We start from the raw sequence: 18852 nt of genomic DNA, 5'->3' as shown, positions 1-18852 counted from the left end.
TAGACTAGGTGATCCCACACTACGTCTTTACTTTAGGCTTATTATACCAACACTCACCACACTTACAAAGTTTCACGGCCCCTTGCACACCAGTCACTAAAATCTTAATGGGCAGACAGTAATCGTACTATTCTATCTGGATAAATGCATTTTGACGTTTATGACACTTCCTATTTCGAGAAATCAAGCGTCATGTGGCGTGACAAACAGTGGGTTTTATATAGGTTAGATTAAGTAGATTCTGTGATTATAGCAACATGAGTACATATTGTTACAAGAACTGCAATTTTGAATCTTCCCGGATCTTCGAGCTGTGTATTAAGCCGGAAAGGGGTACCTAATCATTGAAGTGAAATGAAAAAAATACTAAGAAACATTTTATGTCGAAAATTAAGAATATATATATAACAAAAATAAAAGTATAATTTCTGAATTGAGTTATGGTGTTTCCTTAAGAGTTGATATATAAAAAACCATTCAAGAAACTTTGTTTTTTATTGTTTGGAGTTAAGTATAAAGCTGCACAGTGTGTTATCTGTGCTCTGCCCACCACGAGTATCGAAACCCAGTTTCTAGCGTTGTAAAACTGCTGACATACCGCTGTGCCACCGGGGGGGGGGGGCTTTGTTTTGTGAAGAGGCGTGGTTTGGCCTGGATGCATTTAAAGTTATTTAAATGCAAAGCTTGTTTGTTTTTAACTTCGCCCAAAGCTAAACGAGGGCTATCTGCGCTAACCGTCAATAATTTAGCAGTTTAAGACTAGAGGAAAGGCAGCTAGCTAGTCATCACCACTCACCGCCAACTCTTGGGCCACTCTTTTACCAACGAATAGTGGGATTGACCGTCACATTATAACGCCCCCACGGCTGAAAGGGCGAACATGTTTGGTGGGACGGGGATTCGAACATACTAGATCTTTTGGAAATTTATAAAAGGATAACTCCCGATTCTTTGTACAACTAACTGCCGCACGGCTGATTGTCATTTCAAATACTTGATCCCAAATTCCAATATCAGCAACTACACTGTGATTACAAGACTGTGTCTCTGCTATGTCTAAAATTGCGATGTTTACTTTTCAGCTTGCCGGTAATGTATGCAAGACGTCACGCGCATAAGGTTTATACACACTCACGATTATAGTAGAAAGAATCACCACCATCGTCTGAGTAGGAAATATACTATGGTAATCGTCCACTGTTAAAAACTTGCTGAAATATAGTCGCAGAAATCCACGTATAGACAGCAAGTGCAAATAACGATGAACAATAGCGATTCGAATACCGATATGCAAGAGTAAAATCTGGAACCTTCCACGTGGCATTCTCCAATTAATACACTAGAAAATGCACGAGTTGTAGTTTCCAACTAACGCGCACCATAGGAAACACTGTTTTTTGATGGCGGAAAATGAAGGGCTTAGAAAATTTTGCAGCACGAAAACATTAAGGAGGTCGAATTAAGTTTAAAACGACTCTGTAATTTTTTTTGGCAAAATTCTTGTGCGATCCAACACTACAGTAAAAATCACTTGCAATAATTTTATAGTGGAGTCATAATAGGAATTTGTAGCTTAAGCAAACTGTTAGCAGTAGATCTTCAGCCTTGTTTGCTTACGTTTTTTTGTGATCCCTATTTGTAGATTTTAAATTCTCAATTTTTAATTATCTTGTATGTTGGCTTTTTTAATGCACACTAATGGGCAAATAAATGCCTAGAGTAAGACACAACTCCCACTAAATGCGTATAAAATTTTACCAGTAGAAAAGCAGCCTTTCCAAATAAAACAAATACGTCTAAAACATCATTTTAAATAAAGCTTCGTGTCTTTTAAAGTAATTATTTACTGAGCCAGGTGGCTTTGTGCCTGAGATTTCACGTAAACACGCGTTTAACACACGTCGAGTAAGCCGCTCAAAACAACATCGCATGTATTATGTATTTATAACCACGTAAATCAACTTCCAATGAAAAATAATCAACTTTTAAATAGGTCAAAGATATTCGCAGTGTTCCATATAGTATATCTGTCTAAGTTTTGGTGCAAAATATCCAGCTGATTTTGGTCTAGGCTTGTGAAACAATAATATGAATAATATGAATAATAATATGAACAAATGGAAAATTTTTGATTTTTTTTCTAACTATCGCGAAATCACTTATTTTGCTTATTGTCAATGTTTCGGTGGTCTTAACTATTGAAAAGGGGAGGTTTTGAGTGTTGTTTCACGAATAAGTCTGCTTTTTAAGGTGGTTTTTGCACGAATGTTCGTTCTATTAGATTTTTTATCAAATTCCTGTGCGATCCCAAATTAATTTTAAAGATTCTAGCTAAGAAATTGTTTCTCTTTCTGTATAAAAAATATTTATTTTGGCTTCTTTTTCCTTTTATTTTTGTGATTAGAGAAGTCCGCAAATTCCGCGGTTATGGAAACGTGAGTATAAATAGCTATTGCAGCTAAAGCGAAAATGTCACAGATGTATGGTACACAGTATTACGTAGATTCGGTAGTAACAGAAACAAGAAAGAAAACTTGGAATATTCAGTACACTAAGTACATTCAGTTACTGCCGGATTAATCAAATATGGTCTCGGAAAAAATTGGCCCCAACCGCAACGCACACTTTCTAAATAGGCTATTTGTAGTCTTCTCACAGCGGGTATCGAAACCAGATTTTAGTGTTATAAGCCCTCAGACATACATCTGAGGTACCGAGGTTTTTTTAATTGACCTTTATTAACGATATATTTTATAACAAACTCATATGTGTCCAAAACGCTACATGGAATCTATCTTGAGCTCTGTGCCTCTCAATTAGGTGCGCGCGTTCGTAACGAAAAATTTCACCAAAAGTATAAAATGTGTTTTAATTTATGCTTTATAACGTTTTTACTGCCTTAGTTTAATATGTTTGAGCATGAAGAAGCCTATATATTTACATACACTAGTAAACCCACTAACACAAACATTTTAAAATAGCACACCTACCTACCGAAACATCTGAAGATCCATGAACAGAAACATTTGCAAATCAGAAAAACCACACACACACACACAATCACTTTAGAACAGAAAACTACCTATAGACACATTTGAAACCAGCAGTCCTACTGGTAGAAACATCCGAAAACCAACATATCCCCCCAAATGAACATTTGAAAATCAGCAAAACGACATATATATATATTTTAGACCAGAAGATTTTCTGAGATTTGAAAACGAGCGTATCCATCAATACAAACATTTCAAAAGCGGCAAGCCTCCATTCAGCACTTAACTACTTACAAAAATGATTTTAAATAAGAACACCTACATACACAGGATGTCCGAGAAGTTTGAAACTATAGGTGATTTACAGTTTTTCTTAATTACAGATACATGACTGATTATGGCGCTGTCAAAGCATGAGAAGGTCGAGTTAATTCTGCTGTGTGGCAGAGAAAGTTGTGTTTAGATCTGCTGTTATCAAGTTTTGTGTGTGAGCAAGACCACTGGTTTTCAAGTGAATTTGTGCCTAGGTTTAGTTCTAGGTTTGCTGTTTTTTATGTGGTTATGTATGTGGCTATGCTGTTTTTCAAATATTTCTTTGATAGACTACTGCTTTAGAAGGTTTTTGTGGGCATGTTACTGGGTTTCAAGAGCACATATAGGGTGTCCGAAAAGTCTGGAACCATAGGCACTTCAACGAAGTTTACAAACGTATTCCACATGCTGTTCTTGTAATTCGAAACAAGTTAGGAGTTAGTATTTCTATTCTTTTTGAACACTGCTAATCATATTCGTATCACTGCCAATGGTTCGCAACTTGTAGCGAATTAGTTATTTCAGATGTTCGGTCTTCCTGTGTGTGTGATGTTTTTCTCTTTTTCTGGATGGCTGTTTATCAAGTGATTATAGCAGATCTACACACATAATTACTTGATAAACAGCAGATCTATACACATAATTACGTGATAAACAGCAGATCTACACACATATTTACTTGAACAACAGTTCGTCACCTAAAACCACTTACAAACCTGCAGACACGTGCACAGAGCTTGAAAGTCATGAGTCTTAAGGATTAATATAATGCATCAATCAACCGTTTTTATAGCTGAATAATAAACTATGTATACTTCATTAGTCAAATGATTCCATAAACCAACTGTTTGCCAGTAATCACATAATTCACACTTCAGTAGTGTTTAGTGTCAGAAATCAACCTATTACAACAGCCAGATGATACACATGTCCAATAACAATTACTACCATATCTAAAAAAGAAAGAACTAACCGTTCTTCGTTGATTTTATAATACGTAATTAGCTCAACTGTTTGTTTTTACAGATTCCTAAAGAATTTGATTAATTCAACACTTGGATTAAAAAACCAGGTTTCCATTCTTAAAATTCTTAACTTCCCACTTTACAGATCAATATTATACATTATTAAATACGTACGAAGTAAAAATTCAAGTGCACATAATTACAGGATTATTATTACGGTTTCGAATCTGCACGGTTTTATATATTATACAGTGTTAAGTAGATCCTATCATAATGGCAACATGAGTACATATTTTACTTATCATAAGGTATTACCATTAGGCCTATTACATTTTTAAACACTACATTCCTAACCTTAGGGATTTTCAAGAATTAGCTTCACAGATCCATGTTACACAGTTTTAAGTAGATTCGGTGGTAATATAAACAATAAATAAAACCTGGAATATTCAGGACTATGTGTTTATTACACTATACTTAGTACACCCAGCCAGTGCCGAATTAATGAAGCACGAGTTTGGAACAAATGGACCCAATATACTCTTTATTAAATTGTTTGTTTGTTGTTTAGTGCAAAACTGCATGAAATCTATCTCACTAGGCCCATACGTTCTTAATTAAATTATTCACCAAAAAGTATAAAGCGATTTTAATCAAAATAATGAAACATATTTACAATATAAAAATTAAAATCAATAATATTTATCATTTTGAAAATGCCTACAAACTGATTTTAAAAAAATATTTCGTGAAGCCATAAGATAAAATTGCGAAAAAAAATAAAGTACATTGCAGTTTACGTGATTTTATCACAAATTTTAGACCTACTGCTTGGCTGCCAGAGGTTCGGCAGTAAGTTTACGGATTAAATGCTAAAATCTGTCGTTAGATTCCCTGTGGTGGTGGACAGAACGCAGATAGTCTATTGTGTGGCTTTGCGCTAAAACAAACAAACCTATTTGTTTCTAATGCTTCCCTAGCTTGCGGTATGTAAACCGAAACAAAGAACACAGTTCGATATTTTTCTGAGCACAACAGATAATCCGGCCATGAATTCAGTGATAATGGAAAAAAAATTAGTACTAAAGTTAACTTTTAGCGTTTTCACATCTACGTTACACCTTGTTACGTAGCTTTTGTGGTTATGGAAATACAAGTGTACATTATTACTATAATTACAACTTCATGGTCCTATGTTACATGCCATAAAGTTGATATTGTGATTATGTTTGTTTATGGCAAAGCTACTGCCGACAACACGGACGGCGACCAGTAGGCAGCACACATTGAAACAAGAATAAACATATTTTCAGGGTTTGAACTATGGTATAGACATCTATGTCATTCATGGATTTGTTTATTCACTAAAATTACACGTTTTAGTACGGAGAAGAAAAATTCACAATTAAGAATAGACACTGATAATAGAAGTAAACCTCGGAGTTTCACGAATTTACATTACCTTGTACTACACAAATTCTAAGGTAATGGAAACAAGAACAGACACTGTTACTAGAAGTAAACTTGGAATATTCACAAATCTACGTTACCCTATATTACATAGATTCTGTGGCAAAGAAACACGAATATGCATTATTACTATATGTAAAGATGAAATATTCACGGATCTACATTATCCTAAAATTACATAAAATTCCGTGTTACTCGAATGTTGATGAAACATTATTGTTAGAACTAAAACATAAGAAATCTTAATAAATCGACTGTTTTAGATTATGCTTTTTATTTTTAGACATTGTCTTTGTGTTAGTTATAGGCTAAGTTTGACGTTACATGATATGCACGTAACTTAACGTCTAGAATTTTCTTCAAAGTGTAAGAAAGAATTTGGGCGATATAAAACGTAATTTAGATGAAAATAGTGTTAGTTATTCATTTATTAGTTTGTTATAGAGAATTTTGATTACTGAGTTAGCGAGTCACTCGGTTTGTCCTCAGTTTTATGAATATCGATCTTGATGTTTCAACGAAATGCGAGATATGCAGAGAAGTTAGAAAGTAGTGAGTGCCTAACAGCGTATAGTAGGCCTACAGCTTGTTAAGTGAAAGAAAGTGTATCTTATAGCCAAAGACGTAAAAAGCTTTCATTATCATTCATTGTACTAGACTTTGCATTCTTTTTCGTCGAATAATCCAAAAGAAAACGTTCAATAAGAGAAACTGTTACAACTCTAAATTACCAATTGAAGTTTTGTACTGTCAGTTACGGTTTGTGTTTTAATGGAACGCTCCTAATGAAGCTGTAAAGCGAAACGTTGAGTGTCCAATTAAAGAAATATAACAAATATCATGTTGTAAGGTCCTTTATTACTAATATATAAATGCCGTTTTATACACCAATAGACACTACAGAAATTAAACAATTATATGTAGTTATTATTGTTTGTCGAATTTCACTTAAAAGTACTCGACGGATATCCGTGCTTACCGTCCCTAATTTTAAAGTGATACACTAGAAAATGTAGTATTCAATACCATCCATCATCAACTCGTGCGTTATTCTGATATAACAGTGCGATTTGACCGTCACTCTTATAACACAACCATGACTCCAATGTGCAGAGCGGATTTGCTTTTGGTGGTTACGAGGCTCGAACCTCTGATATATTATCCAGTGTACTAATCACTGGGCCGCGTTCGGTTTCCAGTTCTATGTAGATTTTGCTGTAATTGAAACAAGAATAAACAGTATTACTAGAACTAAAATCCCAGTCGGTCTGATAAGTTCTGGTTTTGCCGAAAGGCCTCGTTGGTACTGAATATAGCATATGAAGTGTGACTGACATATAAAATTTTCTCCTTTACTTTCACTAAAAGGTTCTTAGAAGCAATACCAAAAATAACACATTGTTACTGTAAACATTGGAATATTCCTAGATTTATTATCTTCTACTAAGTAAATGCTGTTGTTATGGAAACATGGAAATCTTTATTATTAGATGTAAAACGAGGAATCTTAACGGATCTACCCTATACGTAAGTACATTCTATGGTTATGGAAAACATTTTGTGACACATGGTTACAAAAACTAACTCTGTTACCCTCCGTTAAGTAGATTTTGTAGTTATGGAAACATGGATACACCTTTTTATTAGTAATAACACAAAATCTTCACAGATATATTTTAGTTATGACTAAATAAACCTAAATCACTTTTTAAGCGCCATTATCCATTATTACTGTAACCAAACTGACACGTTTCTTTTTGGCATCTATTTATTTATTTAGTAATATTAGTGGAGAATATACTGACACGGAAATAGTTCTTTGAGTCCGTCTTAAGCTAAGTGAGAACAAATGATAATAAATTTTAGTTTTAACAAGTCAGTTTGTTTACTGCTATTTATTTGTCTTAGGTTTATTTTATTTTACGACTTAAGAAGCGGATACGACTTTAATATTTTTTTATCTTTCGGCAATGAAATATCCCTTTCATAACATACTTAAAAAGAATTAATAATTTACCAAAAACTACTTGTAGATCAGAAATCGAACTTTATCGATACAAGTTTCATAATCCAATCAGTTTACTACCAGCCAATTTAATAATTGTAAAAATTACTGAAAAACAACAAAATTTGCATGTAAACAATGAAAAAGCAAAAACTTTGCTCCATACATTTCTTTTTCGAAAGAATTTTTGTGAAAATTACACTTTACCAACTTATAAATCCAGTTCACATCCTAACAATTCAAGCAATTTGCTAATTTAAATAACAACTCGACCACTACTATATGTTTCTTATCCCAGCGGTCCTGGATAATGTAGATATGGTGTAGTTCACATATTAATATAATATTACTTATTCTTTTTTATTTTCACTCAGATGACCTTATTCGTAATTTAATATTTTCAAAATTCAAGAACAAGATAACTACCACTCTCAATAATTGGAAGACGATCCAGGCTTACATTAACTCCTTTAGCGTACTACTACAAGTTAATATGTTATTTAAATTTGTGAGCAGATTTGGTGATAAGTGATATTTTAAATATCAATTGTAGGCAAGCTTATAAATTTACTATAGTATTAGTAGAAGTTATTCAAGTTACGTTTACCTGTCAGAACAGAGATCAGCGTTCCGAAAAGAGAGAGCAGTCGACCACCATTCATTATGGGAATTTATGGGCTTTCTTGCCTCAGTCCATCAAACGCACATACATAAAAACGAGGTATATTTAAAAGTCCGCTAGATAAATGAAGTTTTGTTGCTAGTAGTGGAGGAATGTTAACTGTCATGGCGTTAAAAGAAAATATGCCCTCTTATAATATAGAAAACGTCGTTACCCATAGTGCATGAATAGTGACTGTAGTCTTCGACTGTGTGTTGACGGCGGATACCAGCGTCCCAACTCGCCTGCAGATTGGTGAGAAGAATGTATCCCTACGCGCAATGCACAATAATATTTTGATAAATAAACCATAGCTTCAAATTTGTTTATGTTTTGTTATTCATAATTAAAGAATTATATTTATGAAAAATAAAAGACATGTTCTTAGAATTTGTAGATAAATTATTTGAAAAATATTTTCATAGCTCTATATTTTACTGCGGAAACCTAGCATTGCAAGAAACACTGATCTATTTCCGCGAAGCAAAAGAAAAAAAATGTTTGCTCTAACGATCTGCTCGGGATACATAAAAGGTGGACTGCGTCGGTTAATTTTTGGCACGCATTTTGTTAAATGAAATTAACATTTAAGACAAATGAAGTTCTCGATACTTAATCTTCCCTACAAAAACTAAAATGAAATTATAATTACAATATAAAATGATAAAAAAAATTTAGAAAAAATAATTGTAGTTCTGAAGTTTCTGTAGGAGAGATGAATAAAAATAACAAGGAAAAATATTTTACAATTTGAAACTATTATATCTTAATAATATTGCCTGCATTTACTTTTAATGATTACTCGTTAGAATATTAAGCCCTCAGTGGCTGAGCGGTAAGTCTGAAGGTCGAGAATGCTAAAAATCGGGTTTCGATAACCATGGTGGGTACAGTACATAAAGTCCATTGTGTAGCTTTGAGCTTAACTACAAACAAACAAACTGAGATATTAAATATCCGTGAAAATAATTCATCAAGACACTATTATAATGTGTAATTACTAATTAAAATTAAGTCTCAAAAATTTGTATTACGAAAAATAATGAGAAATTATAATTATTTTGTCACACAGAGAAACTGGGAGGGGAGTAAGCAGTCTTGCTTAATTCCATTTTAAAAGTAAACATATTTAAACTCTCTTTTTTATCATGTAAGTTATTAAAGTAAAAAGCGTACTAGTCATTTGGAATGTTAACTGTTTCATCAATTTGTTAAAATATCTAATTTAATGCCTCAGGTTGATTCACAGCAATTAGCACTAACAATGGATTTATTTTCTAGGTTACTTTTTAGCTTAAATATGATACATTTAGCTTATTTCAGTTTTTTACTTATTATTGCCTAGGCTATTCAAAAGCAATGAAAATGAAATGATGTGGTTAATATGACTAAATAGATATTTTCCTAGCACACATAAAAATCCTTCCCTGCACTGTCAAGAAAACTTTTAAATCTTCGAAAGAAAAGTTTGAAGTATGCCATATATGTTAATAATCGTAACATGTTAATTTAAAAGATTTAACATCGTATCAACTAAAATATCATAGATATAAAGAATAGGCATTTATTACGATTTATCTAACGATGGTAATATTTAAGATCAATAAGTTCCCAAAACGTATTTACTTAGACCAAATGTTTCCAAGAATGGGTCTTAAACGCCTGAGGTCACGAATTTGTTGGCAAGAGAGTAAAGTGTCCGAACCAAGGACAAGGGGTCGTGTCAGGATAGTATTTCAAAAGCATACTTAAACAAAATTCTGCAGTAGAAAATTCTGCTTATTTAATTTGCAATTCTCGACTCTTTAAATATACTTTTTTACGTGTATTTCATTAACAACGAGAGCTGTTTTATCTTAACACTGATGTCCTTTAGTAGACTTTGTTTTCTAGCTAGGTGTTGGCTACAAGTATTACTATACACAACAATCATATTTAAGAAAACGCCCAAGAAAAAAAAAACAAGAAACTATTATTTAATAACGACGTTTCGAGCCACTTCTCTTCATTAAGCTATTGCTCGAAATATCATTATTAAATAGAACAGTTCTCTTTCCTGGATGTATGTTTGAAAAAACAAACGGAAACTTCTTTTGTGTAATATGATGCACTTCCACGTCCTGCAGACTCCTATTTTGCAAGTAACAATGAACTGTTTTGGTAAATATCTTCCTCACGTTTTTCGTCCCCGATGAGATTTTGTGGTCCTGTACAGGATGCTACAGCAAAGATTATTTTAAAAGTATTAAAGATATAATTGTAAAAAACTCACTAATCAGTACACAGTAATATGTTTACGTTGATGTTTGTCTTTTCTTTCTGTTGTTTTAAAGAGATTGGACTTTCTCATTAATTCAGTAATAAAGTAGTGTTATGGTTAACAATATATATATATATTAAAAGCAATATTTAACATTAGAGAATAAGTGATTTTTTTCTATGGGTTTCAGCTCAATTATTATCTAATGTTAAATCATGAACCATGCATCAAACCCAATATTTGATAAATATCAGTCTAAGCTACAATTGTTTTTCAACATATTCATTTGTCCATTAGGGGTTTCAAAGCAAAAGTATGTAGAAATAGCATTTTAGATTTTCCCTCTTCTTCGTTTAAAAGACTTTTTATCTGGTAAGAATATGTGATTAGTCAGTGGGGATATAGGGTTCAATGGATAAGTAGCCTTACCAATCAGAGAGATGATACTTGAAAAGTAACAATGCTTGAACATTCACAAAACATTATTTTAAATGATTAACATTGTTTTATTTGTTTGTGTTTTAAGCTCAAAACTACACAATGGGTTATTTGTACTGTGGATATTGAAATCCTATATTTTTTTAAAAAGCCCAAAAGCTTACCACTGAGGCAAGGGAGAGGGGGGGGGACTGCTTTGAAAATATACACGTTTGAATGGTTCACAAAACTTGACCAGTAATAATAGACATAAAATTTAATAGATAACAGTTCTTGAGTCAGAAAGGTTGAAGATTTCAAAGGTTAACTGTATTTGACCACCCAGAGGAGATATGGTTTTGAATTATTAGCAATACAGAGTCAAAAAGTGAAGGTGTGAATGGTTAGTCTAATTGAAAAATTTGTATGAATGTAAGTTTGAAGGGTTAATATAATTTTATTAATTAGTAGGAATAAACTACTGATCAGTTTACAGGGATTGTTATTGTGGTTTGCAAATACAAGTTGGTTATTGAATAAAAATAAAGCTTACATTTAAAGTTAATTCCAAGAAAGCTGTTTTGCTGACCTTAATGAGCTTTAAGTTTTTTATCAATCTTTCAGCTTAAAAGTAAATGTTGTCACAAGTTCATAACTAATGTTTAAAGCTCTTAGTTCTTTTTATTTTCTTGAAACAGTATTTGCATTCCATTCAGGCTACTGAATGTGTCATTAGTCAAAAGACAGTTCATCTTAACAAAAATATCACAAATAGGTAAATATATTAACAAAGATTAAAAGTATTTACTTTACTGCATAATAATGTGAGCATAATATGTAGAAACTGTTTCATTTCCAAATACCCTAATGGAGTAAAGTGCAGATTTCAACTGAAATGTCCAGTACACCACAAAAAGATTCCTTGAATAAGTATGTATGGTAAATAATAAAGTTCAGGGGCTGGTAAAAATTTATCAAAAGTTATGAAAAACACACACATATATATATATTTATTGTTTTTCAAACTCTCTTCTAACTGTTCATAACACAAACTGTGAAGAGAAGTGCAAAATGTACAATGTACTGAAGAGATCATGATAAAACTGTATTGGAGAGACAGGCATAATAAAAAGCTTCCAAATAAAACTGATTTGCTATGGAAGATGTAACTTTTAATAACTGTAATGGACAGATGTAAACAAATATAAAACTTAATAGAAAGGATTTCCTTTAAAGAAATTGATTTACCAATGGGATGTGGGACTACTGCTTCTAAGCCCCCTCTGCACTTTTTTTTATAGTGTTCTATGGTTGAGTTCTAAGTGTAAAAATTAATTAGATGAAGACTCATTGGATCCTAAATGTTGAAATGTGTTTAAGAAACAATGTGGGCTATCCTTAAATTCTAAATAAGAAAATGCACCAGGTAAAACTTGTTATACTATAAAAATAAATAGTTGTGTGTGTTACACACTTAAACAAACAGGTATATATCGGCCATGATTTTTATGTAAATAGCTATTTTTTATTCACATTATTCTGAAAGCTTTAGAACCATAAAGTATGCTTATGTAAAGATATGAAAGTTCAAGAAACAGTTCATAACTCAACAATCTCAATTATCATAGTCACTAATTAACTAATTGTGTTTATTTTAACCAAAATGATATAAACACCAACAGTAAAAGCTCACAATCGTTTTGTTCTATTCAGTAGTGATTTATAGTAATCTAGAAACATATTCAATAAACAAATTTGATATTCAATGAATTATAATTTCTAAATGATAATAGAGCTATACCTATCTATACAGCTTAATAATTTTAATGAAGAGTTTAATTCTCTGTCTTCTGAAAAACTTTGAAGACATCTGAAAAAGTTCGTTATTTTATTTGACAAAAATAAATAAGAAAATAAAAGAAAATACCTGTAGTTATAAATATAGAATGTACTGCATATTATAAGACAACCTAAGCATGAAGCATCAAATACAAGTCAACAGATTTGTATGCAAAATATTTAATATGTATATTGATTACATAAAAAATCTATGCATATCTGAATCACAATTCTCAGCTTAACTCATATAACATAAAACAATTGCTGTTAGTAACTAATGAGAAACATTTATCCGAGTTGTTGTGTCTCAAATTGATAAACTCAACATAATGTTCATACTTAAAGATTCACAAAATCCTTTACATCTTTCTTCTTAGCATGATAAGAAAACAAAGAGTTAAGTATAATTCTTTACAACAGAAAGTATTTTCCCTAAATTAATAGAAAACCAAATATTTTTTGATCAATAGAAAATATTTTTGATGAGCTAGAGTAAGTAAGAAATTAATTTACTTTAAAAATAACATTTTAAATGTGGTTGATACAGAAAAAATATTAATAAACTACTCTGGAAACCAGATAAACACAAAATATTCTTCCTTAAGTGAAACAAATTATCACAGTGTAATAACTCTTCAAACCTTTGGTTTTTAGAAAACTTAATGCTTTACAACATTAAAGTTTTTTTAGTTAGTTTCACCAAAACCAAAACCCTTCACCTAAATAAACAAAGTATTTCAAACTCAATGCATCCATAAAATTAAATATATGCAGTTACGACATTAAGAGATTTGAGACTTCTTTTATTCTTAATGCTATCATTACAACAGTGAAGTTGTTAAGGTAAACAGAACTTAATATATGCCACCAGGTGGCACCTTCATTAACCAGGCCTTGGGATCATTCCTGAAATGAAATAACTTTCTATGTTAGTGTTTAAACCAATGAAGGAAGAAAAACAGAGTACAAAACAGGTTTTATTAAGTTTTGAAATATCAAACTTCATAATGATATATATTCTACAAAATGCTATATTTGCATTTTACACTCTCAATACTAACTGGAAATTACTAGCTGTAACACTTGTCTATAAGTTTTATAATTTTGTATGTTCAGCACTAGTTTAAAAATTTTAGTTATATACAAAACATATATCCTCATACATAACATTCCACTTTCAACACAAGTTAAACCTACTCGTCACGAATATATATATTTATGTTTTGTTAAATACTTTTATGTCATAACATTAGTTCAATATTCTCGTAACACACAGGAAACAAAACTAGAAGTAGCTAGCTTGCAAAAATCCAGTGGATGTTTGTGTTTAGCCAGTGATTATGAAAGCATACTGACAGTTGTTTGCCAGTCAATAATCCAGGCATGGTTATGAATATTCCAATTATAAATAATGGTTTAAATTATTTAGAAATAAAAAAGAGCTGCCTATAAGTACAATATTTATGTGAAAAAACATACAATGAAAAGAAATCAACAAGTTTTTCTAAATATTTTGTTGTACATCATTCTTGCATACATTCAATGGCATTCACCAAGTTTAACATAGTAAGTAAAAGCAGTTTGTTTATGTCACATTTGATTTTTTTTTATTACATCTTTTTCTTTCTTTTATATCACAAATTCATACTTAAAGTTTAATAGTATATTAAAAAAAATATGAAACTAAAACTGCAACATATCCTTAAAATTCATATCATCTGACTAGTTATATCTACTAAGGGCATTCAAATCGTGAATATTTTTTCTCCCCTAATATAAAAGAATTAGTTAACGGTTTAAATTTTTTTTGTTTGACTGATTGTCTGTATTTTCTTGCTCAGAGCCTTGTACCTTTATCCCTAACCATTTCTTCACGAAGAACAGTGTGTTTGAAAGGTAAAATCTACAATCGAATGTAAGCATTGATCTCACAGCAGTCTCTTCAAACCAGCCTTTCACGGTAATACACACGTTAAGAGTCTGATTTGAATAAGAATAATCACATGGCTGAAGGTTAAACAAAAGTCACCAAAGTGAGAAATTCCTTTAGAAATGCATATGCTAGCAATGACAACAAAAGAAAAAAGAAGGAAAACCATTTTGCAACTTAGTGAATTAAACTCCCTCACTACAGGTAGGTCAAAGTGAGCATGTCATGACCTTTTAGAGAGCTACGTTAAAAACTTAATTAAAATATAAATTTTAAGTTCTAAATTTTATAAGGAAATATCTAAAAAAATGTTCAGTCTTCCCTAGTATGAGAATTGTGACATTTGTTCTCAAGGTCTTCCCTAATTTATTAACCACCCCTCTGAGAAGTATGTAATTTAACAAAAATTACTAATTATAATATACATATTACTAAGGTAAAACAATTTTTATAGCCCTCAATCTTATTTGTTTACAGAGCCATAAACTAGAAAAATCAGACCCACTTGCCACACCCTCTCTTTCACAAATTACCAATAGTTCTCTCTGATGCTTCATACTATATTCTAAATAACCAATAGAAAGTCAGAGTTTTAATCTATCAAATGACATATTACATTGTTTTCTTTAAAGAGTATTATCTAATTTGCCTTCAGTTTTAAAATTTCTCTTGAGGTATTCACATCAGCAAGTTTAGCTAAATTTTCAACAGCTCTTATCACATACTTAGAAAGTCAGATAAATTATAATAGTTATATGACATTGTTTACTGTGTGCATGTTATTATTTTAGGTTCTTAGGTGCATTATTTAAATTAATAAAAATTACTTAGTGTATTAGTACCATTAGTATAACAAAAGTAGGCTTAAACTTCATTGACAGTAAAAAAACAAGAAGACATAGGTAAGTACCATATTTCTTGTTTTTCATGAATAATTTTTTACTTATTATTATTATTATAAACTTAACTAAAAAATAAAAAATTGGAAACTTATTAGGTTAGATTTGGTAAGAGTAATGAAAAAAAAATTCTTCAAGCGGTATGCTTAAGAGCAGCTCATGTATTACATATTTCAATATGGTAACTTGAACTATACATTTGCTAAGTGATTTACAACTTGTGTGGTGGGATTATTATTTAAACATAGGTCAAAGGGCAATAAAACAATGAAATTTAAGTATAAACAGATGTATACTGTTATACACTTTAAGTTATTTAGGATAAACAATTGTAGTCTCCTTTTACAATTTGAAGCTATTCTACAAAGGAAAATGTATAATTTAGATTTATTTTTTATGGTGGTTATGAGGTCGATCAAAATGACGGTATAGAGTTAGGGTAGAGAAAATAACAGATAAAATTTTACTGAAAAAGAATGTTTGATATATATTTAGAAGGTTTTAGAGATTATGCAAATGAAATTTGGCAAATTTTCAAGTTAAGAAAATTATTTTTAATCTTTACGTGAAAATCACTTTGTACTAGGAGTAGTCAACATTCTGACTCAATATATTCATGGACAAATTTTTAGTAAAAATACTTAATTTAAAAAATCTGATTTATTGTATGCAAAAGACTTGCAATGCTTACTGAAAACTTGCCTAATTTCATGATGGTACACAAAACATATTAAAAGTTACAGCATGGAAAATCTGATGGTTACTTTGTGGTTACAAATTTGGTTAAATTGCCCGAGTCTATAGTAAGAGGGTTGAGAAAGAATATTTTCCCAAAGTACTGTTTGATTTTCATCCTGGGTACATGGTGATGAGAAGATTAACCTCAGAATTTGTAATTTCAATAGGAATAGTATAAAAGAGAAGAAATGATTTTGAAATAAAATATATTTAAAAGACGACAACAACTTTCCACCAAATAATATACTAACAGAGAATACTGAATCAAAATATTTTTAATACCATGACCAAAATAAACAGTCTTAAAAAGCTTACTCACATGATTTCACATTTAGTAAGAGTCTTCCCACTATACAAGTAAGCTGCAAACTGAGAAGCGACAGGATCCTTACCCACTGTTGCCACAGCAACTACAGATGTTTCTCTGGAAAACAGTGAGCATAGATAACAATATCCACACAATTTGTCCAATACCTTGAGAATATTTTAAATAATCAATATTAGAATGTATGAAAATATGCATATGGTTTGTAACTTATTTCTACTCAGAAAAATACAAATTTGAATTGACTAGTAAACAACAGTTAAACTTCAAATAAATATAGCAATTAGCTTGTGCTCAAATATACAAAATATTTTAGCACATTATTAGTGTCCAAATATTCACAAATTAATTCTAAAACATCAAAACCATGTGTTTTACACCTTTTTTCCCACTTTTGAATAGGAAAATATCAGTTTTTTAAAAGGTGGTTTGTAAATTTCTTAGCCTTAGAATTTGTATAGTGGCTCAATTAGCTTCAAAATAAAAAGCTGTAATCCAAAGGTACTATTAAATGTATACTTCAGTTACCAAAAACATAATTTCATAATATATTCACCTGGTGTAGTAAGCAACAAATTGAAGATCATCAAGACTTCCATCGATGATCACATCATCAAATCCTGCCCCATAGCCTAAGATAGAACCCAATATACATTTACCCAATAGGAAACTCTTGCCATAAGAAATATGATAAAAAACAATCATAAACACAATCAGTATCCCAGAAGAAAACCCAAGTTAGTCAGAAACCTGGAACATAACTAACTCTAGTCAAAATCTCGGAAAATAACTAGCTCTAGTCAGAATCCTGGAAAATAATTCAAATCTAGTTGGAATTTTAGACATAGCCTAAATGAGTCAATATCTTAAAAAAAATACACAAATGAAATTAGTATCCTAGAAAATAATCAAAATGTTGTCAAAGTTATAGAAAAATCTAAATTTAGTCAGTATTCTAATAAAAACCCTAAACCTAGTCAGTATTCTGAAAAAGAAACTAAACAGTCATTATCCTCAAAATAAAAAATTAAATTTATTTAATATTCTAGGAAAGACCCTAAATTTAGTTGTCATAGGAAAGAACCTAATAGTGACAAAATAAGTTAATAAATCGAGTCAATATCATTAACATAGATATAGCAAGTATCAAATAATAACTAAATTTAATTAGTGTTCTAATAATTACTTAAATAAAGTCACTATCCCAGGTAAACTAAACATTTTCAATATCTTGGAAAATTACTGCGTATATGTGATAGATATGTGAATAAAAACAGTTTACCAGCAACAGCTAGTGGTTAAATCAGTTTGTTTTTCATTACTCAAAATACCTTACAACTAAAATACAGCAATTATATTGAAAATAACAACACAGAAATACATCTAATATGCTATACAAACAATAACATTATCAACTAACCTGCATACCGAATACTTTTTCCAAACACCATACACCAGAAGAATGGAACAGTGTGTAACTCTTGTTTTTTTCCTAGTAGATTTAATGCTGCTGTCCGACCTTCCATGAAAGAAGAAATAAGTACACAATTTAATACCTACAATAAAATTACAAATTACATGTCACTTGCTCTGGTGCTAAGTTTTGCCACTTTCCAGATAAAGAATCTCAAATTTAAAATCAACAGGGTACTTATGTCACAATTTCAATGCCAGTTTGTTCTAGTATTCAGGTAAAAGACTAATTACTTTTGTTAACATGAGTATCAAACATTCCAATGTGCAAATAAAGCAAAATGTACCATGACAAGTCTAATCAAATCATAAAGTAAATTTTATAAAATTGAAGCAAATAGTAGTATTATATACACCTGGAAAAAAGTTAAGCACCCCCAAATATTTTTCAGGATTGCTTATTGAAAATAAGGTTTAATTTTCATGATGTTGAGCAATGTTCATAATTTCAAACATAATTAAAAGGATGTGAGCGTTCAGGTGTGACATTTAAATCAGGCGCGTTTTTTCCCCACGTGCAACTTGCTCCCTTCTTCACGTCCAATATGCAATATTTTCTCGTGCA

At 31.1% G+C, this 18852-nt stretch overlaps 2 protein-coding genes across 3 annotated transcripts in view; both read right to left on the bottom strand.

Annotated features, from left to right (window-relative positions):
• Window positions 1-8685, bottom strand: part of LOC106462444 (transmembrane protein 132E-like) — a 53682-nt gene extending 44997 nt beyond the window's left edge. The window contains exon 1 of one of the 2 annotated variants that reach the window (XM_022389713.1): window positions 8353-8685. In XM_022389713.1, the coding sequence (XP_022245421.1) occupies window positions 8353-8407 (55 nt within the window). In that variant the 5' untranslated portion in view covers window positions 8408-8685. The remainder of the gene's footprint in view (window positions 1-8352) is intronic. The other variant, XM_022389714.1, reaches the window with a different exon arrangement.
• A 4013-nt stretch (window positions 8686-12698) lies between these two features.
• The window catches only part of LOC106462443 (apoptosis-inducing factor 3-like), a 55339-nt gene continuing 49185 nt past the window's right edge, over window positions 12699-18852 (bottom strand). The window contains exons 14-17 of the mRNA XM_022389712.1: window positions 18235-18333; window positions 17371-17446; window positions 16809-16913; window positions 12699-13828 (exon numbers count right to left, since the gene is read on the bottom strand). Of these exons, the coding sequence (XP_022245420.1) occupies window positions 13777-13828; window positions 16809-16913; window positions 17371-17446; window positions 18235-18333 (332 nt within the window). The 3' untranslated portion in view covers window positions 12699-13776. The remainder of the gene's footprint in view (window positions 13829-16808; window positions 16914-17370; window positions 17447-18234; window positions 18334-18852) is intronic.

Source organism: Limulus polyphemus, unplaced genomic scaffold (genome assembly GCF_000517525.1).
Source record: "Limulus polyphemus unplaced genomic scaffold, Limulus_polyphemus-2.1.2 Scaffold1167, whole genome shotgun sequence".
NCBI lineage: Eukaryota > Metazoa > Arthropoda > Merostomata > Xiphosura > Limulidae > Limulus > Limulus polyphemus.
Note: the sequence above shows the minus strand (reverse complement) of the source record. Positions and strands in the feature narration are given on the sequence as shown.